This window comes from Heterodontus francisci, chromosome 5 (assembly GCF_036365525.1).
Source record: "Heterodontus francisci isolate sHetFra1 chromosome 5, sHetFra1.hap1, whole genome shotgun sequence".
Taxonomy (NCBI): Eukaryota; Metazoa; Chordata; class Chondrichthyes; order Heterodontiformes; family Heterodontidae; genus Heterodontus; species Heterodontus francisci.
In genome coordinates, this window is record NC_090375.1 from 59,283,232 (window position 1) to 59,309,995 (window position 26,764).

At 44.3% G+C, this 26,764-nt stretch overlaps 2 protein-coding genes across 9 annotated transcripts in view; one reads left to right on the forward strand and one right to left on the reverse strand.

The window, feature by feature from the left end:
* The window catches only part of LOC137369868 (tubulin delta chain-like), a 109,400-nt gene extending 102,585 nt beyond the window's left edge, over positions 1 to 6,815 (reverse strand). For 2 of the 4 annotated variants that reach the window (XM_068031515.1, XM_068031512.1), the window contains exons 1-2: positions 6,746 to 6,797; positions 6,375 to 6,579 (exon numbers count right to left, since the gene is read on the reverse strand). In XM_068031515.1, coding sequence (XP_067887616.1) covers positions 6,375 to 6,414 — 40 coding nt within the window. In that variant the 5' untranslated portion in view covers positions 6,415 to 6,579; positions 6,746 to 6,797. Of the gene's footprint in view, positions 1 to 2,967; positions 3,008 to 6,374; positions 6,580 to 6,745 lie in introns of those variants that run through there. The other 2 variants (XM_068031513.1, XM_068031514.1) reach the window with 2 other exon arrangements.
* A 131-nt stretch (positions 6,816 to 6,946) lies between these two features.
* The window catches only part of setd2 (SET domain containing 2, histone lysine methyltransferase), a 128,229-nt gene continuing 108,411 nt past the window's right edge, over positions 6,947 to 26,764 (forward strand). For 4 of the 5 annotated variants that reach the window (XR_010975031.1, XM_068031516.1, XM_068031520.1 and 1 more), the window contains exon 1: positions 6,947 to 7,565. Coding sequence is in view for 3 of the 5 variants with exons in the window: in XM_068031516.1 (XP_067887617.1) it covers positions 7,544 to 7,565 (22 nt within the window). In the remaining 2 variants the exon portion in view is untranslated. Of the gene's footprint in view, positions 7,566 to 22,902; positions 23,223 to 26,764 lie in introns of those variants that run through there. The other variant, XM_068031517.1, reaches the window with a different exon arrangement.

Here is a 26,764-nt window from a genome sequence, read left to right on the forward strand (position 1 = left end):
GCGGACACTCTGGACGGTGTAGACAGCAGGATCGAAGATCAAAGTATCACCAGCAATTTCGTCCGGATTACGTTCAATTCCCTTGAGTGCTCAGTGAGGAAACCAAAGAGCAGGTAAGGCTGGGGGAGGGCAGTGTGCCCAGTTAACATTAAACTAGCTGTTAGCTTGTAGTTAGGGCTAAAATGAGCTGATTAAAGAGCCAGGGGAATTTAAACAGTTTAAGAGGGTAGATTGGGGGAGAAAACACTAAGAATGGGAGCAGATGGCCATGGATAGAGTTGAACAGCAAGGGAGCTTCCTAGGGAGTTTATAGCTCAGGAGCCATCTTGGGCATACAGAGAGAAACTGTTCCCACTCGTGAAACGATCAAGAACAAGAGGGCACAGATTTAAAGTATTTAGTAAGAAAAGCAAAAGTGACATGAGGAAAAACTTTTTCATGCAGCGAGTGGTTGAGGTCTGGAATGCGCTGCCTGAGAATGTGGTGGAGGCAGGTTCAATTGAAGCATTGAAAAGGTAATGTGACAGTTATATGAACAGAAAGAATGTGCAGCATTATGGGGAGAAAGCAGGGGAATGGAACTGAGGGAATTGCTCTTTTGGAGAGCCAGTGTGGACACAATGGGCCGAATGTCCTCCTTCTGCACTGTAGCGATTCTGTGAATAACGTCCGTAGGAAATAATATGGAATAGGGAGGAGAAAAACAGACACATGGGCACGATTGTAATACAATCCGCCTAATGGGAAAGGAACGAATTGGAGACAGACACCCATTTTAGTTTAGATTAGAGATACAGCACTGAAACAGGCCCTTCGGCCCACCGAGTCTGTGCCGACCATCAACCACCCATTTATACTAATCCTACACTAATCCCATATTCCTACCAAACATCCCCACCTGTCCCTGTATTTCCCTACCACCTACCTATACTAGTGGCAATTTATAATGGCCAATTTACCTACCAACCTGCAAGTCTTTTGGCTTGTGGGAGGAAACCGGAGCACCCGAAGAAAACCCACGCAGACACAGGGAGAACTTGCAAACTCCACACAGGCAGTCCCCAGAATTGAACCTGGGTCGCTGGAGCTGTGAGGCTGCGGTGCTAACCACTGCGCCCCTCCTTTTTTTTACAACCTAACTGATTTTACTCTCCACTGATTTCAAAATTGGGCAAAGTCTAAAACGGCCGTCTGACTCAGATCCACCCAATTCCCACTGTGCAGGTTAAAATTGCGTTTAGACAGTGAGAGGCAGACAGTGAGTGAGAGAAACCGATAATGAAAGAGAGGCACATATACACATACAGACAGATGACCAGATAACCAGTATTTAGTGATGTTGGTAAAGGATCAGTATTAGTCAGGACACTGGAGAGAACGCCCCTGCTCTTCTTCAGATAGTTGTCATGGGGTCTGAGATAGCAGACAGGGCAAGGATTTAATATCTCACCTGCAAGGTGGCATATCCAACAATGTAGCACTCTCTCAGTGCTGCACTGAAGTGTAAGTCTGGATTATCTCAAGGCTCTGAAGTGGGGCTTGAACCTATGCCTTCTGACTCAGAGGTCAGAGTGCTACCACTGAAACTAGGGTGGGGAAAGTATCTCGAAAACCCAAGTATGTTCATTAACGGCCTTCAGGGAAGGAAACTTATCAACCCTACCTAGTAGAAATATACAGAAAATTTACAGCACAGAAGGTGGCTATTCAGGCCATCATATGTAGGCAAATCTCTGAGAGGTGCAAAAACAATATGGCGTTAATAGTAGTATAACTACCCCTATATTAACTGGGATAATTTTAGTGAGAAAAGAAGAAGGAGTGGCGCAGTGGTTAGCACCGCAGCCTCACAGCTCCAGCGACCCAGGTTCAATTCTGGGTACTGCCTGTGTGGAGTTTGCAGGTTCTCCCTGTGTCTGCGTGGGTTTCCTCCAGGTGCTCCGGTTTCCTCCCACATGCCAAAGACTTGCAGGTTGATAGGTTAATTGGCCATTATAAATTGCCCCTAGTATAGGTAGGTGGTAGGGAAATATAGGGACAGGTGGGGATGTGGTAGGAATATGGGATTAGTGTAGGATTAGTATAAAAAATGGGTGGTTGATGGTCGGCACAGACTCGGTGGGCCGAAGGGCCTGTTTCAGTGCTGTATCTCTAAACTAAACTAAACTAAAATGCTTGAGGTGCATTCAGAACATTTTTTGCCCTGTATGTTGTAAGTCTAACAAGAGAGGGCGCAGTTTTAGACTTAGTTTTAGGAAATGAAGATGGGCAGGTGGAAGGGGTGGCAGTGGGAGAACATTTTGATGGTAGTGATCATAATTCAGTCAGTTTTAACATAATTATGGAAAAGGACAAGGATAAAACAGGAGTTAGAGTTCTCAATTGGGGCAAGGCCAATTTTACTAAGCTGAAGAGTGATTTAGTGAAAGTGGACTGGAAACAGCTACTTGAAGGTAAATCAGTGTCAGAACGGTGTGAGGCATTCAAAGGGAAGATTCAAGGGGTTCAGAGTAAACATGTTTCCACAAAGAAAAAGGGTGAGATGGCCAAATCTAGTGCCACATGGATGTTAAGGAGCTTATAGGGTAAGATAAGGCAGAAAAGGAAAGTTTATGTTCGACACCGAGAACTCAATGCTACAGAAAGCCGAAAGGAGTAGAAAATGGAGGGGTGAAATCAGAAAGGAAATTAGGAAAGCTAAGAGAGGGCATGAAAGAATGTTGGCGAGCAAAATCAAGGTGAACCCAAAGATGTTTTATCAATACATTAAGAGTAAGAGGATAACTAAGGAGAGAGTAGGTCACATAAAAGGTATGTGAAGGGGCAGAAGCTGTTGGTATTGTTCTTAAGGAATACTTTGCGTCTGTCTTCACAAAAGAGGGGGACAATGCAGATATTTTAGTTAAGGAAGAGATGTGTGAAGTATTGGATGTGATAAACATAGGGAGAAAGTATTAATAGGATTACCATCCTTGAAAGTTGATAAATCACCAGGGTCAGATGAACTGTACGCCAGGCTGTTGAAAGAAGCAAGAGAGGAAATAGCAGAAGGTCTGACCATCATTTTTCAGTCCTCACTGGATACAGGTGTGGTGCCAGAGGTTTGGAGGACTGCTAACATTGTACCTCTGTTTAAAAAGGGAGCGAGGGATAGACCGAATAATTACAGGCCAGTCAGTCTAACCTCAAATAAAAAATAAAAACAAGAAATGCTGGAAATACTCAGCAGGTCTGGCAGCATCTGTGGCAAGAGAAGCAGTGTTAATGTTTCAGGTCAGTGACCCTTCATCAGAACCTCAGTCGTGGGAAAATTATTGAAATCAGTTCAGAGAGACAGGATAACTGTCACTGAGAAAGGCACAGGTTAATCAAGGATAGTCAGCATGGATTTGTTAAGGGAAGATCTTGTCTGACCAACTTGAACTAATTTTTGGAAGAAGTAACAAGGAAGATAGATGAGGGTAGTGCAGTTGATGTGGTCTAAATGGATTTTAGCAAGGCTTTAGACGAGGTCCCACATGGCAGACTGGTTAAAAAAAAAGCCCATGGGATCCAGGGAAATGTAGCAAGGTGGATACAAAATTAGCTCAGTGACAGGAAACAAAGGGTAATTGTTGAGGGGTGTTTTTGTGACTTGGAGGGCTGTTACCAGTGGAGTTCTGCAGGGCTCAGTACTGGGACCCCTGCTTTTTGTGGTGTCTATTGATGATTTGGACGTAAATCTAGGGGGCATGATCAAGAGGTTTGCAGAGAACACAAAGATTGGCCGTGTGGTAGATAGCAAGGAGGATAGCTGTAGCCTGCAGGAAGATATCAATGGACTGGTCAGGTGGGCAGAAAAGTGGCAAATGGAATTCAACCTGGAGAAGTGTGTGATGATGCATTTGGGGAGGTCAAACAAGGCAGAGGAATACACGATTAATGGGAAAATACTGAGAAGTGTTGAGGAAGTGAGGAAACTTGGAGTGAATGTCCACAGATACCTGAAGATAGTAGGACAGGTCGATAAGGTGGTTATGTAGGCATATGGAATCCTTTCCTTTATTAGCCGCGGTATAGAATATAAGAGCAGGGAGGTTATGCTGGAACTGTATAACTCATTGGTTAGGCCACAACTTGAGTACTGTGCGCAGTTCTGGGGGTCTCCCCATTACAGAAAGGGTGTAACTGCACTAGAGAGGGTACAAATATTGCCGGGACTAGAAAAATGCAGCTATGAGGAAAGATTGGATTGGCTGGGGTTGTTCTAGGAACAGAGAAGGCTGAGGGGAGATCTGATTGAAATGTACAAAATTTTGAGGGGCCTGGATAGATTGGAGGTGAAAGGCCTATTTACCTCAGCAGAGAGGTCAGTGATGAGGGGGCATAGATTCAAAGTGATTGGTAGAAAGATTAGAGGGGAGATAAGGAAAACGTCTTTCCCCCAGAGGGTGGTGGGGGTCCGGAACTCACTGCCTGAAAGGGTAGTTGAGGTTGAGTCCCTCAACTCGTTCAAAAGATGTCTGGATATGCACCTCAAGTCCCTAATCTGCAGGACTATGGACCAAATGCTGAAAGGTGGGATTAGACTGGGTGGCTCATTTTTCGGCCTGCGCAGACACAATGGGCCGAATGTCCTCTTTCTGTGCTGTAAACTTTCTATGAGTCTATGATCTGCACCAACTGAAATCGAGCTTTCCAACCTAATTCCTCTTTCCTGCTCTTGGTTCATAGTCCTGTAGATTACAGCACCTCGAGTACATATCCAAGTATTTTTTTTTAATGTGATGAGGGTTTCTGCCTCTACCACTCTATCAGCCAGTGAATACCAGACCCCCAGCGCTCTCTGGGTGAAATGTTTTTTCGACACCCCTCTAATCCTTCTGCCAATTACTTTAAATCTATGCCCTCTGGTTATTGTTCTGTCTGCCAAGGGAAACAAGCCCCTCATAATTTTATACTTCGTAATTAATTCTCCCCTCAGCCTCTTCTGTTCCAAAGAAAACAACCCAGCCTGTCCAGGCTTTCTCCATAGCTAAAATTCCCCATTCCTGGCAACATCCTCATAAATCTGCTCTGAACCTAAATCTCCTCTGGCTCCAATCCCACATACATGGTTGACTCTTAATGGCCTCTGAACTGATTGAGTTGTCCACCACCTTCGCAGGGCAGCTACGGCTGGACAGTAAGTGCAGTTTGCCAACATTGCCCCAATTGGAAATATATTTTTAAAAACTCAGGAGGTTACTAATAATGTAGATAAGACAGATTTCCCCTCGCTTCCATACACAAGATCATGGGGCAAAAAGTATCCCATGGAAACTCTTTGTGGTTTCTGTAATTTTGCAACATTCACTACCTCATCCATGAGAGCCTAGATATTAGGTGTTGGTGAATTACCCTGCACTCACTCAATATTCACTTATACCCTTCCCAGCAGGAAGAAACCAGATAGAAACCCCTCTCTAGTTTAGTGATAATAAAGCCAATAAATCCTCCACTCCCTACACCCCCATCAAATTTAGGAGAATGGCTCAGCATCACATTAGTCAGTGCACCTAGCCATCAAGTCAGAGAGAGGTTGTTCATTTTGCATCTTATATGGATAAAAGACAAATAGTGTTGACGTAGAGATCGGCCATGATCTAATGGAATGGCAGAACAGGCTCGATGAGATAAATAGCCTGCTTCTTGGAGAATAATGTAGAGTAGAAGCTGATCAACAGTCTGACAGGGTTGAATGCTCCTTCCATGGCAATAACCATCTTTATACCAGCTGATAGGGTGGTTATTCCCATATGGTTTTACAGGCTCCCACAACCAATATGATAAAAGGGGGCCCAAAGACACCCATCAGACACGAGTATCTCACTGATGGCAATGCCCTATTCAGAGCTGGAACTTATTTGGGGTTCAACTCCTGCATTTTCTTAGACTTAGAGGTGGGTATGCTACCAGTAACCAATTATTGCTCACAAAGATAGGTAAAAGGTACTAAGGAACCAAAGTACTAAGGCAGGAGGATCGGTAACCAGAGGATACAAATTTAAGATAATTGGCAAAAGAAATAGATGGGAGATGAGGAGAATTTGTTTTATACAGTGAGTTATGATGATCTGGAACACACTGTCTTGACAGGGTGGTGTAAGCAAATTCAATAGCAATTTTCAAAGGGGAATTGGATATATGTTCAAAAAGGGAAAAATTGCAGGACGATGGGGAAAGAGCAGGAGAGTGTGACTAATTGGATAGCTCTTTCAAAGAGCTGACACAGGTACGATGGGTAGAATGGCTTCCTTCTGCGCTATAAAATTCTAGGATTTAACTGTGTCTAAAGTCTGGGCCACTCTGAAATCAGTTTAACTTTCTGCTGTTTCCAAAAACTATGAACCCACCAGTAATGCACGTGTTATTATTCTGTACAGTGTTATACATTAATTCTATTGGTCACAGCCTGTTGCCTGGTGATCGTATCGGAGAAAAAAAAACTGAAAGTGCCTGGTGGTTGAGTTACGATTCAGGAAACCGCCTTCCAATATCCCAATCAGTGTCGCTCCAAATGGACAAAGTTCATGTTGAACTCGATTCATTTAAAAACATCTGCAGGAAAAGAGTTTTTTTTTAAAGGATTTATAAACAGAATGAACGAACCAACTTTCCTTTTGTTCCTCAAGTTTAAACAAGTGTGTTTTAGAATCACGTCTGCAACAGATATTTTTAGGGGAAGAAAATCAGAAAAGGAGTTATTTCAAAAACAAACACATACCTAACTGCGGAGAAACAAACAGAAACCTGGCGGTTTTCAGCAGTAACTCCCATGAATGAACGATAATAAAATGTCTCTTATTATGTCAGTTTCACAAGCCAGCCAGGCACTTTCAATTGGCCCAAGCGGCTGTCAATTTCACAGGAAAGCCCCAGTCTCTTAAAAAAAAACTCTTCTTGGTTCATTTCCGTTTGTTACGGAGCGACGTACATCGTCCTAGTGTTCTTTCTCGAGCCTGAAAAAAAACACACATATAAAATGTGTGCTTAATACAAGAGAGAAAACAGAAAGAAAAAGATACAAATTAAAATGGTTTTAAATGTAAAAAATTGCGTTCCTTTTTGATGAAAGATTTTTTTTCACGTTTCAATTTTTTTTTGCAGAGGCTAAACGGGGATTAAAAAAGATCGTGTGCCTGGTGTATGTACACACAAGGTACGATAATATATAGAAAGGATGTTTTAGAGGGAAGGGCTTCGTGTGTGGATTCCATAAGGCGACCGGCGGCGGAGCAGCGAGCATGGACAGAAGCTGAATTTGTATCGGATCGGGAGAGGATTGATACAAAAAGGTTCGATTTTGGAACGTCGCGGGCGCCGGGATTCTAATTTCAGAACGTCGAGTTGCCAGTCGCCCCGAGAGGAAAGGTCCTAACGTTCCAAACCAAGGTGGAAATTTACACGCCGGCTGGGAGACTCGTTGGGAGATTTTTCTTTCTCGTTGTTTTATTATTTTTTTCTTTTTAATGCTGAATGTTCTGAGTAAAATAGCGCCGCTCGGTGAAGATGGGGGACGCTTATGACCCAGAGCACCCGACCGAGTAAGTGATCAAAATATCTATTATTATTTTGACTTAATTGATTTATTTAATTGTTACACGGCGGGTTTCCAGTGAAACTTACATTTAGGAAATGAAATGTGATTTTGGGGGTGAGGGTACAAAAAAATAGAGTTTGGACTGTTTTGGGAAGCAATGCCCCACGGGAAGGTCTTGAAGGACTGAAACCAGGGCCCCTGTGATGGTCACTCTCTCCCTCATGTTTTAATCCCCTATTTTGCCTCCAGCCATCTCCCAACCTTTTTTTGGCTCGAAGGTAAAATAAATGGCGGGTAAACTTTGAAAGGGGGGAGGATGGAAAAAAACACACCGGACAGCTTTGGGAAAGGGAGACGCAAGGCCTGAAATCCACGACGCTCGCGTACTTGTAATGGGCGGGCGGTGGTGCTGGCGACACCAAAGAGATTGGGGAGATGGGTTGGGCCCTAAGAGCAGCCTGGGTTAGATTTTAACTGCACAGTGGTACAGAGGTAGGGAGAATGGTAGGTTGATGGTGGGTGCAGTTGGGGTGAACAAATAGGGGGTTTGGTTGGGGAGTGAAGGGGCTCTCTTATTTGGCAAAGTGCTAGTGTTTGGTGTAAAACACTCAGCAGTTGGCCCCATCTCATTGCACTGGACACAATGGGGGCAAAATGAAGGGCAATAAACACCAGACTGGCAATTTAGCCAGCCAAAACCCAAATACACAGTGACTATCATTTACCCACGAAGACAGTTGGATGCCATCTTGAGTCATTTCAAGCTGTTACCTCAAACTCATAGCCATGAGGGAGAAAATTCATGATAAAATTCTATAGTAAAACACATACAAAGTATTTTTTAAAAACTCTTTCGCTTGCTAGTCAGCCAGACTGCAGTGACTCTGTGTAAATCTCCTTGTGTGTAACAGGAAGAATTTTACTTTCTTTTAAAATGAAACAAAAAATATTCAAATGAAGGAGCACTTTCTTTAACCAAAAAACTCTCTACTCAGCAATAGGAAGTCCTTGATAGACATTATTTTCTAAACTGGATTTTGACCAGCTGTATATATTAAAATGAGAAGCCTGCAGAATATTATGGAAATACACAGCCGGTTGGTCTCAGAGAGGGTGAAGATGGGTTCTTGAGGGTGAGGACCCTTCATCAAGAAGTGAACTTGGATGGGGAGGGGTCACTAGAAACATTGACTTGCTTTTTTTATTTACACCTTCAGGCTGTCTGTCCTGATGTGGATTTCTAGAATTTACTATGTTTCGTTTGCTTTGCTATTTTTATCCTTTGTGTATTTTTTTTCTCTGCTTTGGTTGCCCAGTGGGGCTCAGTTATGGAATAAGAAATTAATCCAAACTGGCGTCCCCCTGAGTTTTCAACTGAGGAAAATAACTTGCATTTATATCGTGCCTTTCAACACCACAGGACATCCCAAGGCACTTAACAGTTAGTGAAGTACTTTTGATGTGGAGTCACTGTTGTGTCACAGGCTAATGTGGCAGCCAAGTTGGGCACGGCAAGGTCCCACAAACAACAATGAGATAAATATTCAGATAATCTGTTTTTTGGTGATGTTTGCAGGGTAAATATTGATGAGAACATCGGGGAGAGCTCCCCTGCTCTTCACACAGTCTTTTACATGCAACCATGGGGGCAGACAGGGCCTCGGATTAACATCTCAACTAAATAATGGCACCACTGACGATGCAGAGCTCCCATAGTACATCATCGCTGACTCTGTATATAAGCTAGATGGTGCTCTCAGGGTATTATAGCCGCGTCTGATGCACATCTTGTCCACAACTGGTGTCCCCAAACATGCAACTTCCATTGGGAGTAGCTTGATATTGCTTATTATTGGGTATGGTAGTGTAGTGTTGTGTTTGTTAGTGGATTAGTAACCCAGATCCCTGTCTAATAATTCAGAGAACATGACTTCATGTCTTACCATGGCAGCTTGAGAATTTGAATTCAATTTAAACAATCTGGAAATAAAAAGCTGCTATCACTAAAAGTGACCATAGTGTTGTCAGATTGTCATAAAAACCCAACTGCGTCACTGCTGCCCTTTCGGGAAGGAAACCTACAATCTTTACCTAGTCTGACCTATATGTGACTCCAGTCCCACACCAACTCTGTATCGACCCATCACAAACACAGTCTGCAGTGGCGCAAGAAGGCCTGTCACCACCATCTAAGGATTGGCAATAAATGCTGGCCTTGTCAGCGATGGCTTGATAATTTTTTGAAAAAAGGTGCAGAAGCCATGTCTGACATATTCTCACCTTTGTTCCCACTTCCCTTATGCCCATGGTCACTGAGGTTGATTGCCTTTTAGCTGCAATCAACTGACTCACCAAAGTCACAGATTGAGAGTTTGGGTCTAAACCATACTGTGCCATGATCACTTAAGGCATTTGGGGAAATCACTGAATTCCCTTCAGGAGAAGGCATGGTCGATGAAGCCACATTTTAAGTAAGGTATTTTTGATACAGTTAGGGAATTGCAAAGAATGGGATATTTTGGAGTTAATATTTGGTGTTTTCCTCTGTGTGGTTACCATTGGTCACTTGACCAATGTTGTTCTCTATTAGATTATGCAGCGTTGACAGTAGAATATCCAGCTACATTCACTTTCACCCAGCAGTGCTATTGTAGACAGCGACCATGTGAAATTGGGTTGTATCTTGAGAGGGCATGTTGAGCTAGAGTGAAGTACCGCAACAAGTTGCAGTTATCTAGCACCTTGAGCAATGTCAGCAGAGACATTGACAAGAGGGACAGATACACTGAACTTAGAGGGAGACCTTATGATGGGTGATTGAAGCTTTGGTGAAACAAAGGGCTTTGAGAAAGGAAGATTTGCATAGTGCCTTTCATCACCTCAGGATGTCCAAAAGTGTATTATATAAGTGTAGTCACTGTTTTAATGTTGAAAACGTGGCAGTCAGTTTGTGCACAGCAAGCTTCCACAAACAGCAATTAAATAATTGATTGATTAAACTGTTTTATGGTGCTGGTTGAAGGATAAATATTGGCCAGGGCAACAGGAGATGTCCCCTACTCCTCTGCACAATAATGCCGTGGGATCCCCTACATAGGGACATTTTGAGGTGATTGAGGATCTCTGAGAAATGAAACTATCCACAACTGGTGAGCATGCAGTGTATAAAGTGTCTAATTGGCACAAGCAATAATATAATTTGAAATTCTAGGTTTCTTTAATTAGTGTGTAAATTACATTGGTGGTGCCTCCTTAAGAGTAGGCACTTATGCTGTCTTTTGGTTGATGACACTGGGCCACCTTTATTAAAATAGGTAAGGGTTCAGAGAGTGGGGCGGGTGGTGGGGAATAAGCTGGGTGGTGCCTTTTCACCCCCGCGACCAGCATTATTCAAACCCAACCCATGGGGATGGGTTGAAGTTTTTCCCTTCTCTCTCCCTCTCTCCGTGTCTGTCTCTCTCTCTCTCTCTGTCTGTCTGTCTCTCGCACGCACCCATATGGCTGATGTAGGTGTAAAGCAACAGCTGTAATTTTACTTTCATGTGTTTGAGCCAGGTAATTGTATCAGATGTATTGCTGTGATGTCTCCTTCATATTTGTGAATTAGGCATTGAATCATTATACATTCCATGGTCTGTTCTGGGTGACCAAAGTTGTGCACTGGAGAGTTTTCCATTTTCCGTTTGTGCGTCAGGGATCCGCATCTGCCATGGCTTGTGTAGATGCAGTTTAGGGTTGCCCATGAGTTTTGCAAAAGACCACAGGGTAGATGCTGAGAGGATGTTTCCTCTCATGGGGGGGAATCTAAAACTGGGGGCATGTTTTCAGACAAAGGGGCCGTCCATTTAAGATGGAGATAAGGAGGAATGTCTTCTCTGGTTATGAATCTTTGGAATTCTCTACCCCAGACAGCTGCGGATCTTGGGTTGTTGGATTTATTCAAGGCTGAGATAGATTTTTGAACTATAGGGAAGTAGAGGGTTATGGGGAACAGGCAGGAAAGTGGAGTTGAGGCCAAGATCAGGTCAGCCATTGTCTTATTGAATGGCGGAGCAGGCCTATTCCTACTCCTATTTCTTGTGTTCTTATGAAGTCAGGAATTTTCTGTGTCCGGTCTTTCACGGGGCATTTGTTTGTGACTTCTCGTGACAAACCATTCCATTCGGCTTTCCAGGCTTCATCAGGGTTGAAGTCGCATTGTCGAAGATTAAACTCATGGGTCCAAAAGGGCTTGTGCAGCTTCAAGTGATATTGAGGGATGTTGCTGAGGTCCTGGTGGATGGGGAGACGTTCGTTTTCTTCAGTTCGTTGGACTTCCCAGAGGGTTGCAGCATCGCCGCGAATGGACGGAGCAATGTGCAGCAGCCAGGGTGTTGGGGACGACTTGCGGGTTCCAGCGATACACCACGTTGCAGTGTTCAGTTGGATGTCATCAAGTCACACGTGATTACTTCTGTTGCATGCCAATGCACGGTACTCGGCTAGGAAGTACACAAGGGGCATCACTGACATCCGGCGCTCTGATGCTGATGTTCCCCAACTTTGTGCTTGTCAGTTTCTGGACCAGGTTGACCCTTGTCTTCAACTTGGCGGTTATCTTCTTCTGGTGCTTCTGTAAGTTTGGTCCAGCTTCACTCCGTGATAAGTCAGAGTGGGGGTCATGTTGCACTGTATTGCTGCAGAGGGTCGCTTTTGGTATGCACATAGCATTCCTGTTATCAAGATGGAATGCAGTGACTATTGTAGGGGTTTGGCTTGAGCTTCCATTTCTGGAATAAATCTTCCATGGTGTTTTGGGTCCCAGTTCAAGATGGACTCTGGTTATAAGGATCCTACATTAGATGAGCTGAATTGGCTTTTTGCTTACCTGGTAAGCAAATCTCTCAGATTGAGGCTTTCAGATTGAGTTGCTTTTCATTACCTTGGGCAAATTGCATCCTTGCCCTTCATTTATTGATTTAATTTTGTGTAGTCAGCAGTTCCGACAGATACATACTTGGCCTCTGGGTTCAATATATTAATACTCTCCATTCTTCCCGAAGACCTCCAAACCTGTGGTTCTTTGGCAACAACGGTGCTCCAGTACCTCAACAATGTGCCCATTCATCATTTGCAAGCTTGAACAACACTAGTAGGCAATTCATTGAGTCAGAGTTATACAGCACAGAAACAGGCCCTTTGGCTCACCATGTCCACGCTGGCCATCAAGCGCCTATCTATTCTAATCCCATTTTCCAGCACTTGGCCCGTAGACTTGTATGCTATGGCGTTTCAAGTGCTCATCTAAATACTTCTTAAATGTTGTGAGGGTTCCTGCCTCTACCAACCCTTCAGGCAGTGTGTTCCAGATTCCAACCACATTTTTCCTCAAATCCCCTCAAAAACCTCCTGCCCCTTACCTTAAAACTATCCTGGTTATTGACACCTCCACTAAAGTTTCTTCCTATCTATCCTATCAATGCCCCTCATAATTTTGTATTCCTGAATCGTGTCCCCCCCCCCTCCGCCTTCTCTGCTCTAAGAAAAACAACCCTAGCCTATCCAGTCTCTCTTCATAGCTGAAATGCTCCAGCCCAGGCAACATCCTGGTGAATTTCCTCTGCTCCCTCTCCAGTGCAATCACATCCTTCCTATAGTGTGGTGACCAGAACTATACACAGTACTCCAGCTGTGGCCTAACTAGCGTTTTATGCAGCTCCATCATAACCTCACTGCTCTTATATTCTGTGCCTCGGCTAATAAAGGCAAGTATCCCATATGCCTTCCTAACCACCTTATCTATCTGTGCTGCTGCCTTCAGTGACCTATGGACAAGTACACCAAGGTCCCTCTGACCCTCTGTACTTCCTAGGGTCCTACCACCGATTGTGTATTCCCTTGCCTTGTTGGTCCTTCCAAAATGCATCACCTCACACTTCTCAGGAGTAAATTCCATTTGCCGTTGCTCGGCCCATCTTACCAGCCCATCGATATTGGCCTTTAATCTAAGGCTTTCCTCCTCACTATAACACCACCAATTTTCGTGATCTGCGAACTTACTGATCATACCTGCTATATTCACGTCTAAATCATTAATGTACATTACCAACAGCAAGGATCCTAGCACCGATCCCTGTGGTACACCACTGGTCACAGGCTTCCAATTGCAAAAACAATCCTCGACCATCATTCTCTGCCTCCTGCCACTAAGCCAATTTTGGATCCAATTTGCCAAATTGCCCTGGATCCCGAGCTCTTACCTTCTTAATTAATCTCCCATGTGGGACCTTATCAAAAGCCTTACTGAAGTCCATGTAGACTACATCAACTTCATCTTGGCATCAGGTGGCAGGACCGTATCTCCAACACAGAAGTCCTCGAGGCGGCCAACATCCCCAGTTTATACACACTACTGAGTCAGCGGCGCTTGAGATGGCTTGGCCATGTGAGCCGCATGGAAGATGGCAGGATCCCCAAAGACACATTGTACAGCGAGCTCGCCACTGGTATCAGACCCATCGGCCGTCCATGTCTCCGCTTTAAAGACGTCTGCAAACGCGACATGAAATCCTGTGACATTGATCACAAGTCGTGGGAGTCAGTTGCCAGCGTTTGCCAGAGCTGGCGGGCAGCCATAAAGGCGGGGCTAAAGAGTGGCGAGTCGAAGAGACTTAGCAGTTGGCAGGAAAAAAGACAGAGGCGCAAGGGAAGAGCCAACTGTGTAACAGCCCCGACAATCAAATTTTTCTGCAGCACTTGTGGAAGAGTCTGTCACTCTAGAATTGGCCTTTACAGCCACTCCAGGCGCTGCTCCACACACCACTGACCACCTCCAGGCGCTGACCCATTGTCTCTCGAGATAAGGAGGCCAAAGATGACACACCTAGTCACCTACTTGGAAAATTCAATCAAATTTGTTAGACAAGATCTCCCCCCTAACAAAGCCATGCTGACTATCCTTTATTAATCCCTGCCTCTTCAAGTGGAGATTAATCCTGTCCCTCAGAATTTTTTCAATGGTTTCCCTACCACTGATGTTCGACTCAGTGGCCTGTAATTACCTGGTTTATCCCTGCTACTCTCCTTGAATAATGGTACCACATTCGCTGTCCTCCAGTCTCCTGGCACTTCTCCTGTGGCCAGAGAGGATTTGAAAATTTGTGTCAGAGCCCCTGCAATCTCCTCCCTTGCCTCACGTAGCAGCCTGGGGATTTATCCACTTATAAGCCTGCTAAAACCACTAATACTTCCTCTCTTTCAATGTTAATTTGTTCAACCATATCACAGTCCCCTTCCCTGATCTCTACACCTCCGTCGTCCTTCTCCAAAAGTAATCATTTAAAACCTCACCTACGTCCTCTGGCTCCACAGACACATTGCCACTTTGGTCTTTAATGGGCCCTACTTTTTCCCTGGTTATCCTCTTGCCTTTAATATACTTACAAAATGCCTTGGGATTTTCCTTTATCTTGCCTGCCAGTGTTTTTTCATGCCCCCTTGTTGCTCTTATTACTTTAAGTACTCCACTACGCTTTCTATATTCCTCTACAGCCTCTGCTGTTTTCAGCCATCTGAATCTGCCATAAGCCTCCTTTTTTTATCCCTTATCCAATCCTCTATATCCCTTGACATCCAGGGTTCCCTGGACTTGTTGGTCCTAACCTTCAGCTTTACGGGAACATGGTGGCCCTGAACTCTCTCTCTCACCTTTTTGAATGACTCCCACTTGTCTGATGTAGATTTTCCTACAAGTAGCTGCGCCCAGTCCACTTTGGTCAGATCCTGTTTTATCATACTGAAATCGGCCTTCCCCCAATTCATTACCTTTATTTCAGATTCCTCTTTGTCCTTTTCCATAACTACCTTAAATCTTAGAGTTATGGTCGCTATCCCCGAAATGCTTCCCCTCTGACACTTCTACCACTTGTCCGGCTTCATTCCCTAAGATTAGGTCCAGTACTGCCCCTTCTCTTGTAGGACTTTCTACATGCTGGTTCAAAAAGCTCTCCTGTATGCAGTTTAAGAATTCTGCCCCCTTTAAGCCTTTTGACTAAGACTATCCCAGTTGATATTGGGGAAGTTGAAATTCCCTATTATTACCCTATTATTTTTATACCTCTCTGAGATTTGCCTACATATCTGCTCCTCTATCTCTCCCTGACTGTTTGGAAGCCTGTAGTACACCCCCAACAAAGTACACCCCCCTTATTATTTTTAAGTTCTGTCCATATGGCCTCATTTGAGAAACCTTCTAAGATATCATCCCTCCTTACTGCAGTAATTGACTCCTTGATCAACAGTGCAATGCCACCTCTTTTACACCCTCTCCTGTCACGCCTGAAGATTCTATACACTGGAATATTGACCTGCCAGTCCTGCCCTTCCCTCAACCATGTCTCTGTAATAGCAATAATATCGTATTCCCATGTGTTAATCAACGCCCTCAATTCATCTGCCTTACTAGTAAGACCCATTGCATTAAAATAGATGCAATCCAGTCTTGCATTATTCGCTTATGTCTTAACAGGTCTATATTTGCTCAGCCTTCCAGACTGACTTAGTTCTCTTCTATATTTGGCTGTGCATCAACCCCTACTATACCTCTACTCTGTATCCCATCCCCCTGCCCAATTAGTTTAAACCCTCCTGAACTGCACTAGCAAACCTCCCTGCAAGGATAAAAGCAAAATACTGCGGATGCTGGGAATCTGACATAAAAACAAGAAATGCTGGAACCACTCAGCAGGTCTGGCAGCATCTGGAGAAAGAGAAGCAGAGTTAACGTTTTGGGTCAGTGTTCCGAAGAAGGGTCACTGACCCAAAAGGTTAACTCTGCTTCTCTTTCCACAGATGCTGCCAGACCTGCTGAGTGGTTCCAGCATTTCTTGTTTTTATCCCTGCAAGGATGTTGGGCCCGTTTCGGTTCAGCTGCAGCCCATCTGACTTGTACAGGTCCCACCTTCGCCAGAGACAGACCCAGTGATCCAGGAAACTAAAGCCCTTCCTCCTGCACCATCTCTTCAGCCACGCATTCATCTGCTTTATCCTCCTGTTCCTATACTCACTAGCACGTGGCACCAGGAGTAATCCAGAGATTACAACCTTAGAGGTCCTGCTTTTTAATCTGCTACCTAGCTCCCTAAATTCTTGTTGCAGGACCTCATCCCTCTTTCTACCTGTGTTGTTGGTACCAATGTGAACTATGATCTCTGATTGTTCCCCCTCCCCCTTCAGGATGTCCTGCAGCTGCTCTGTGACATCCTTGACCCTAGCACCAGAGAGGCAACGTGCTATCCTGGAGTCACGTTTGCGGCCACAGAAACACCTATCTTTACCCCTTATGATAGAATCCCCTATCACTATAGCTCTCCCACTATTTTTCCTCCCCTCCTGTGCAGCTGAGCCACCCGTGGTGCCACAGATTGGCTCTTGCTGCATTCCCCTGAGAAGCTATCTCCCCCAACAGGATTTAAAGCGGAAAGCAGGAGCCATCAGAGACTCACCCAATCTTGTTCCCATCTGACATTCACACAAGCATGCTTTTGAGCAAAGATTCACTGAATCGGGATCAAGAATGAGATCACTGGTTTGTTCCCTCCTCCTCCTTACCAGGGCTGATAAAGCCAGCTGAACTTAAGCCCACTCTTCAGTTTCCAATCACCATTACTCGGCTAATTCAGCAGAAATTGAGAACTGAACCTGTGATCTACTAGGTCGATGGTTCTAGCTGCTCCAGGAGTGGCTTTCCTCGCTGGTTCATTGTGGGAGGCTGAATTTGTTTGAATTTGGCCATTTGCAGTGACCAGTTAGTGCAGGTAGTGTCTGGCAGTTGGAATGTGGAAGGTGTTGGGGGTGTATTATGTGGAAAATTGTTCTTCTGGGGTTGAAGTCACACTTGGGGCTCAGAAGTCCCGGCAATGCTTTATAGGACAGGAGAAGGCCATTCAGCCCCTCAAGTCTGTACTGCCATCTATAGCTGATCTGGTGGGAAATAAATGTTGAACTTGTCGGCGTCGCCCATGCCCCAAGAACAAATAAGTAAGAAATTATTACCTTTTAAATTGTTCTAATCACTAGTGATAGATCTATAATCAAGTAGCCCCCACTGTCTTACAACTCAATGTCCTCTCATAAGAACAGGAGTAGACCATTCAGTAACTCGAGCTTGCTCCACCATTCAATTAGATCATGGCTTATCTCCACTTCAAGGCTATTTACCCATCTTTGATCTTTGTCCCTTATACCCTTACTCAGCAAAAATCTATCAATCCTAGTCTTAAATTTCAATTGACCCAGCAACCACAGCCTTTTGGGGAGAGAAGTGCTTCCTGATTTCACTCCTGAAGAGCCTAGCTCTGATGTTAGATTATGCCTTCTTGGACTCACCAACCAGAGGAAATGGTTTCTTTCTCTCTCTCTTTTGAGCCCCTTTATCATTATGAAGACATTAATTCGAACACCCCTCGGTCCTCTATATTGAAGATGTGCCTCACCTGAGCTGCCTGTGGTTTGACATGCTTGATGCTGAGGTGCTGGGAGCCAACAGTACAAGTGTTGCATTCCCTTTTAAGAAGGACACTCACCCGAGCTTTATGTTTGAAATTACATTTTTTCAGATTTGCCTCAGTTTGTAGCACTCTTCACTTCTGAGACTGAAGGTTGTGGGTTCAAGCCCCACTGAAGGACTGGTGCATGTAATCTAGGCTGACACTTCCGTGCACTATTGAGGGGATGCAGCAGTGTCATTCGTGCCGTCTTTCGGGTGAGGTGTTAAACTGAGGTGCTGCCTATATGCTCAGGTGGATGTTAAAAGATCCCCTCAGGCCATTGCAAGTGATTGTTACTGGATTAATAATCTAGCGAATGTGTGATCAAATCACACTGTTGCAGTTTGGGAATTGAATTCTTTTTTTAAAAATCCAGAACTAAAAAGCTGGAAGCAGCAAAAGTGACTAATTAGCTATTGGATTGTCATAAAACCCCATATGGTTCACTAATGTCCTTTTAGGAAAGTAAACGTGCCATCCTTACCACTATCTGGCCTATATGTGATTCCAGTCTCTCACCAACTTGGTTGACTCGTAACTGTCCTCGGAAGTGGCCTAACAAGCCATTGATTTGTATCCAATCTGGGCAACAAAGGATGACCAATAAATGCGGGTTTTGCCAGTGACGTCCAAAGCCCAAGAATGAATTTTAAAATAACAATTGTTAGAGAGGCCAGGGAGTTTCCCTGCTAACAGCTTAAGTGGCCATTCGTGGTTGCTGTGTTTTCCTGCACAATAGCAGTCAATGCACTCAAAGTAATTCACTTGTGCGAGATGTTATTGGATATTTCGAGGAAATGAAAAGTTTTTATTTCTCCTCTTTCATTCCCCATAAGAATTACGAAGTCTGTCTGTGGGGAAAGGGACCAAGTTACGAGTCATAATGTGCTCAGTTGTGTTTTGACATTTGACTTTTGTGTTGCTGATCCACTCGCTCAAAGGGTCAACAGTAGCATAGTGGTAGTGGTACTAGACTAGTAATCCAGAGGCCCAGACTAATGCACCAGGGACATGAATTCAAATCCCACCACGGCAACTGGGGGAATTTAAATTCAATTAATTAACAGATCTGGAATAACAAACTGGTCTTATTAATAATGATTATGAAACTACTGGATTGTCACTAATGTCCCTCAGGTCAGGAAATCTGCTGTCCTTACTCGGTCTGCCTTATGTGTGACTCCAGATTCACAGCAATGTGGTTGACTCTTAACTGCTCTCTAAAGTGGCCAAGCAAGTCACTCAGTTGTATCAAACTGCTACAGGAAAGTTGAATAATAATAAAACCAGACGGACCACCCAGCATTGGTCTTGACGTGGGAAATGATAATGGCACACCATGCTCAGTCGACCTTGCAAAGTCCTCCACGCTAACATCTGGGGACTTGTGCCAGAATTGGGAGAGTTGTCCCACAACTAGCCAAGCAACAGCCTGACACAGTCTTACTTACTGAATCCTACCTTCGAGCTAATGTCCCAGACTCCTCCATCACCATTCCACCAGCAGGACAGATACACCAGAGGTGGCGGCACAATGATGTACAGTCAGGAGGGAGTGACCCCGGGAGTCCTCAACATTGACTCCAGACCCCATGAAGTCTTATGGCATCAGGTCAAACATGGGCAAGGAAACATTCTGCTGATTACCACCTACTGCCCCCCCTCAGTTGATGTATCAGTGCTGCTCCATGTTGAACACCACTTGGAAGAAGCACTGAGGGTAGCATGGGGACAGTATATACTCTGGGGGGCGGGGGGGACTTTTCATTTTCATTGTGTATTTGTGGAGTTGCTTTTTTAAATTCCAAAGTCTTTGTGGGGGAAAATGCAGCTGTATAATATGTACTGGGGGATTTTCCAGACAATCCGGTCACAATGTTTTTCTCTCCCTTTTTCATCCTCCCAATTTTTTTTTGCTGGGTGTTAAGTTCCCCCTCTCCCACTAGCCCTGAGCCCTAAAATTCTCCATCCCTCCTTTCTTTATAATTACCAGCTTATTTGAGTTCAGCTAGGTGTGGAGCCTGTCCATGAACAGGGGAATAAAAACAGAAAGTGCTGGAAATACTCAGCAGATCTGGCAGCATCTGTGGAGAGAGAAGCAGAGTTAACATTTCAGGTCTGTGACCCTTCATCAGAACAGACCTGAAACGTCAACTCTGCTTCTCTCTCCACAGATGCTGCCAGACCTGCTGAGTATTTCCAGCACTTTCTGTGTTTATTTCAGATTTCCAACATCTACAGTATTTTGCTTTGATTTTAATGAACAGTGGAAGTTGTGTGTGACAGGGTTTGACTGGATGAAATGTTATCGAATTATTTCCTTAACCTAGCAACCTACCTTGTCCCCAGCAGGTAGGGTTGCCAACCCTCCTGATTGTCCTGCAGTCTCCGGAAATTGGAGATTAAATTTCCGGATAGTGATGGAGGCAACCAGGGAGAAAAATCTGAGGGAATTCTCAATGAATATTGAAGAGTTCTTGTTATTTTCATATCCTCATGCTCTTCCCTTGGAGAATAGTGTGAAGTAGTGGAAGGATTCACAGGCTGTTTAACAGTCTGACAGGCTGTGATGTGAACACTCCTTCCATGGTCGGGGCCATCCTTCTACCAACCAGTAGGGTGGTTAGTTGTATACAGCAGGAGTGTTTTTGGCCTCGCTCCACCCATACAATGAGGGGGCCACCCTCAGCCACCAGGGTGTGAGTATCCCACTAAACATCAATCCAGAGCTTCAGAACTGTCGAAAGTGGGGTTTGAACATTTCATCCAGTCAAACCCTGTCACACACAACTTCCACTGTTCATTAAAATCAAAGCAAAATACTGTAGATGTTGGACATCTGAAATAAACACAGAAAGTGCTGGAAATACTCAGCAGGTCTGGCAGCATCTGTGGAGAGAGAAGCAGAGTTGACGTTTCAGGTCTGTTCTGATGACTGGGAAGGAGCCAAAGGCTAGCTCTAATCGGATTCCGATTTGTCTTATCAGCTTCTCATCAGTATTATACACTCTGCTGATTCTAGTTCAGGCCTTTTGGTAGGAAACATCAAGACCCTTTCTCATCCATCTTATTTTATCCCCTTCTCTCCTGAGGTAGTGACTGTTGTTGGGTTAATGTTTCACGGATATTGGATTCCCCAGTACCTCACCCAGCTGGCCATTGCTGTTGTCCAAGCCTAGACAGCGAGTGTCTGCTAAGTAAAAAAAAAACGTATACAGAGCCTTACGTATCCTTGGGGTGTGTCAAAGTGCTTCGCAGCCAATTAATTACTTTGAAATGAAGCCACAGTTGTGTTTAGGCAAATATAACAGCCATTTTGTGTACAGCAAGGTCACATGAACAGCAATGAGATAATTTTTTTATTCATGTGTGTGATGTGAGGCCAGCATTTATTGCCCATCCCTAATTGCCCTTGAACTGAATGGTTTGCTAGGCCATTTCAGAGGGCATTTAAGAGTCAACCACATTGACCAGATAATTTATTTTTAGTAAGGTTAGTTGAGGGATAATTATTAACACGGATGCAAAGAATCATGTAGAATTGACAACATGGTTGGTCCATGTTGCTGTTTGTTCTCCACTCGAGCAGTAGGCAGGGATGAGGGACTGGGACTTCAGCTCTGTGGATAGAACAAGCAATACAGTCCCAGCTTCCCCAGGAGGAGAGATTTGATTGGTGGGGAACATGAGGGGCCTAGACCAATTAGATAGAGAGAAACTGTTCCCATTGGCACAAGGTGGAGAACCAGAAGGCACAGATTGAAGGAGATTGGTGGAAGCAGAGGTGACAGGAGGGGAAAAACTGACACACGAGTGGTTAGGATCTGGAATGCACTGCCCGAGTGGTGGAGACAGTTTTAATTGTGGTTTGCAAAGGCTATTGGATAATTATCTAGAGAAGGTCGGGGTATAGAGTATAAAAATTGGCAAGTCATGCGGCAGCTGTACAGAACTTTAGTTAGGCCACACTTAGAATATTGCGTGAAATTCTGGTCGCCACACTACCAGAAGGACGTGGAGGCTTTGGAGAGGGTACAGAAGAGGTTTGCCAGGATGTTGCCTGGTCTGGAGGGCATTAGCTAAGGAGAGGTTGGATAAACTCGGATTGTTTTCACTGGAACGACGGAGGTGGAGGGGCGACATGATAGAGGTTTGCAAAGTTATGAGCGGCATGGACAGAGTGGATAGTCAGAAGCTTTTTCCCAGGGTGGAAGAGTCAGTTACTAGGGGACATAGGTTTAAGGTGAGAGGGGCAAAGTTTAGAGGGGATGTGCGAGGCAAGTTCTTTTACACAGAGGGTGGTGAGTGCCTGGAACTTGCTGCCAGAGGAGGTGGTGGAAGTAGGTACGATAGCGACGTTTAAGAGGCATCTTGACAAATACATGAATAGGATGGGGATAGAGGGATACGGTCCCCGGAAGTGCAGAAGGTTTTAGTTTAGGCAGGCATCAAGATCGGTGCAGGCTTGGAGGGCCGAATGGCCTGTTCCTGTGCTGTACTGTTCTTTGTTCTTTGTTATGGTCTCTGCTTCAATCTCTAATTCCTGTAGTTCATTCCACAGTGTCCAAACCCTTTTTTTTATGTTTAAAAAAAATTCTCCTCTCTACCATAACTCTCTTTTTGCTTTAATCTGATAACTCTATCTCCTCATTCCAAATCACTAGAAATGGCCTGTTTCTATCCATTCTGTCCCACCCTTAAATAATTTTCAACCCCCTACAAAAGCAGCTCAAATTTTGCAAGTCTTTGTTCATGCCTGTATTTCCTTATACCAGGCAGCCCCAGGGAACATTGGAATTAATCGAATCTGGAGGTGATAAAGGCATGGATGCGTGTTTGAATGACAGATGGACTGAAGCAGGGACAGAGGTGGGAGTAGGTGGTCTTTATGACGGAGAAGATTTGGGGTCCAATGCTGAGCTCGGGTTTGAATAGGATGCCGAGGTTGCAAACAGTTTGGTTCACCCTGAGACAATGCTTGGTATGGAGGATGGAATCGGTGGCAATGGTACAGATTGTTTGGCAGGGCTGAAGATGATGGCTTTGGTTTTCCCAATTTTAATCGGCAGAAATTGCAGCTAATCCAAGACCAGTCTGACCACGCAGAGACATTGGAGGAGTCAAGAGAGGTGGTGGTGAGTGAAGCTGATGCCCTATTTGCAGATGTTTGTGCCAGGAGACAGCATGTAGATGAGAAGGATGTGGGGACTAAGAATAACTCCTTTGGGAACACCAGTTGTAACAATGGCAGGGGTATGGAGAAGCCATTGTAAGAGATTCTCTGGTTATGTGGATAGATGGGGCCAAGTATGGACTGTCCATTGAGCTGGACAACCGAAGACAGGTGTTGAAGGAGTGGTTGACCATGTCAAAGGCTGCAAGACAAAGAGGGATAGTGCACCACAGTCACAGATACAGAGGATATCATTTGTGACGTGGATTCTGACCGTTTCAGTGCTATGGCAGGGATGGAAACCTGATTGCAGAGGATCAGACATGGGGTTGCCCCTGAGATGGGCATGGCTTTGGGAGGTGACGACATGTTGAAGATCTTTAGGGAGGTTGGAGATGGTGATGGTAGTTTGCACAGTCAAAGGAGTCAATGGTATCGTTTCAAAAGAATGAGGAGCGTTCAGTGGGGAGAGTGAACCATTTCAATGTCAGCTGGAATGGGACCTGTTTTAAATCCCCAGAACTCCCCTGCTTTGGGACATCTTGAGGTCATGAAAGATGCTATATAAATGCAAGTTCTTTCTGTCCATTTCTTTGAATAATGCCATTGGATCTTTAATATCCACCGAACTGGCAAACTGGGCCTTGGTTTAACATCTCATCTGAAAAACAGCAACTCCGACAGTGCAGCACTACCTCAGTATTGCTCTGAAGTATTAGCTAGGATTGTGTACCTGTTAAAGGTAAATCGTGTCTGCATAACTTGATTAAATTCTTTGAAGTAACACAGAAGGTTGCTCAAGATAGTACAGTAGATACTTCATATATGGACTTTCTGAAGGCAATTGACAAAAGTGCTACACAGGAAGCTTAATAAGAAGATGGAAGCCCTTGGAATAAAGTGGAAAGTGGCAGTATGGATACAAAATTGGCTCAATGACAGGAAGCAGAGGGTGTTGGCAGATGGATATTTTTCAGAGTGGGAGGTGGTTTGCTGTGGTTTTTATTTATTCATGGGATGTGGGCATGGCTGATTAGCCCAGCATTTATTGTCCATCCCTAATTGCCCTTGAACTGAGTGGCTTGCTAGGCCATTTCAGAGGGCATTTAAGAGTCAGTCACATTGCTGTGGGTCTGGAGTCACATATAGGTCAGACCAGGTAAAGATGGCAGATTTCCTTCCCTAAAAGAACCAGATGGGTTTTTACAACAATCGACAGTGGTTTCATGGTCACCATTAGACTAGCTTTTTAATTCCAGATTTATTAATTGAATTCAGATTTCACCATCTGCCATGGTGGGTTTCGAACCCATGTCCCCAGATTACTAGTCCAGGTGTTCCCTAAGGGTCACTTTTGGGTCCATTATTATTTTTAATTTTTATGAATGACCTAGACTTGGGTGTAGGGAGCAGCATTATAAAGTTTGCAGATGATACAAAACTTGGCAAAGTAGTTGGTAGAGATGAGGATAGTTATAATGTTTAGGATGATGTAGGCAGGTTGGTGAAATGGGAAGAAGCATGGGAGATGGAACTCAATACAGAGTGAAGTGATGCACTTTGGGAGGACTAATAAGGAAAGCCAGTACATTATAAATGGCATGATTTTGAAAAGTGTAGGTGAGCAGAGGGACCTAGATATTCACATAAATCCTTAAAGATGGTCAAAAAAGCATATGGGTTACTGGGGTTTATAAATAGAAGAATAGAATAAAAAAATAAAGTGATCATTCTAGAACTTCATAAATCACTGGTTAGACCTCAGCTGGAGTATAGTGGACAATTCTGGGCACTGCACTACTGGAAAGATGTAAAGACATTCAAAAGGACATAGAAGTTGTTAGCCAGAATGTTGCCAGAGATGAGGACTTCAGTTATGAGGAGAGATTGGAAAAGTTAGTACTGTTCTCTTTTCAAACAGAAGATTAAGAGGTGGCCTAATAGATGTTTTCAAAATGATAGGTTTTGATAGAGTAGATAGAGCAAAATTATTCCCTCTGGCAAGTGGGTTAATAACTAGAGGTCATAGGTTCAAAATCATTGGAAAAAGATCTAGAGGGGAGATATGGAGAATTTTTTACTTGAGTTGTTGGGATCTGGAATGCTGTACCCGGAAAAAGTGATGGAAGCTGATTCCATCAATAATTTTTAAAATGGACTTGGACGGGGATGAGGGTTACAGACGAAAGAGGGGATATGGAACTAAGCATGACAGGTCTTTCAAAGAACCAGCACAGGCACGAAGGGCTAAATGTAAGTTTCTATGATTTTGTATGAAATATTTGGAGTGGAACTTGACCCCATGATTTTCTGACTTGGAGACATGAGTGCTGCCACTGAGACAAGACTGATACTATTATTATGAATGGGACAATAAACAAAAACTGTTTTAAAATAGCTGTTGTTGACAGTTAATTTGTCAGATTTAGAGAGAGGTGGCGAATTACGAATGCCAATCATTATTTTGGATAAACATTGGTATCTTGTTGCGAGTCTGTTTCCCATTTAGGTGTCCGCCTTGGGAGTACTCTCACCTCAATGTCAAAATGTTAGTTCAAGCCCACTCCAGAGACTTGGATGTAATCGAGGCTGGCACTCCTGTGCATTACTTAGGGAGTGTTGCACTGTAGAAGTGCCATCTTTTGAATGAGATGCTAAATGGAGGCTCCATTCACCCTCTCAGATAGGGGTAAAAGGTCCCATGGCACTGTTTTGAAGATGAGCGGGGAGTTCTGCCTATTGTGTGTATGTGTGTGTATATAGAAGAGTGTTAGCTTAGCTCACTTGGAAGTGGTCACATCTGGGTCAGAAACTTCTCTCCTATCAGGAACTGCACGTGTAATCTTATTACAGTGAAGCAAAGCTTCATGTAGGCCCTTGCCATGTATGAGAAGGAAGGATGGAGTTCATAAAGTTTGAGTAGTATTAAGTGAGAAATGTTGCCCTGGTGGAAGAACTCAGTGTCTGAATGGTGGCAGCAAATCTTGTAAGGCCCACCTGAGCAGCAGTCAGTCGGAGCTAATTGGTAGTGATCTCGTCTCTGAGTCAGAAAGTCATGGGTTCAAGCCCCACTCCAGAGACGTAAGCCCAAAATCCAGGCTGGCTCTTCAGCCTAGTACTGAATGAATGCTGCACTGTTGGAGTGCCAGCTTTTGGATGAGACATTAAACCTGTCTGTCTTCTCAAGAGGATGTAAAAGATCCCATGGCATTATTTGAAAAAGAGCAGGGGTGTTCTTCCAGTGTCCTGCCAATATTTACCCCTCAACCAGCACCTAAAACAGATGATTTGGTCATTTGTTTCATTGGGGGCTCTTGCTGTATGCACATTGACTGCCCCATTTTCTGTTCTTCAGCTGTAAAGATTCCTGAGGCCTGTGTGTCAGCTGTTCTGAAGGAGAGCGCCTCCTTTGGTATCCCATTGTCGTGTACATACAAACATATGAATTGGGAGCAGGAGTAGGCCACTCGGCCCTTTGAGCCTGCTCCGCCACTCAATAAGTTC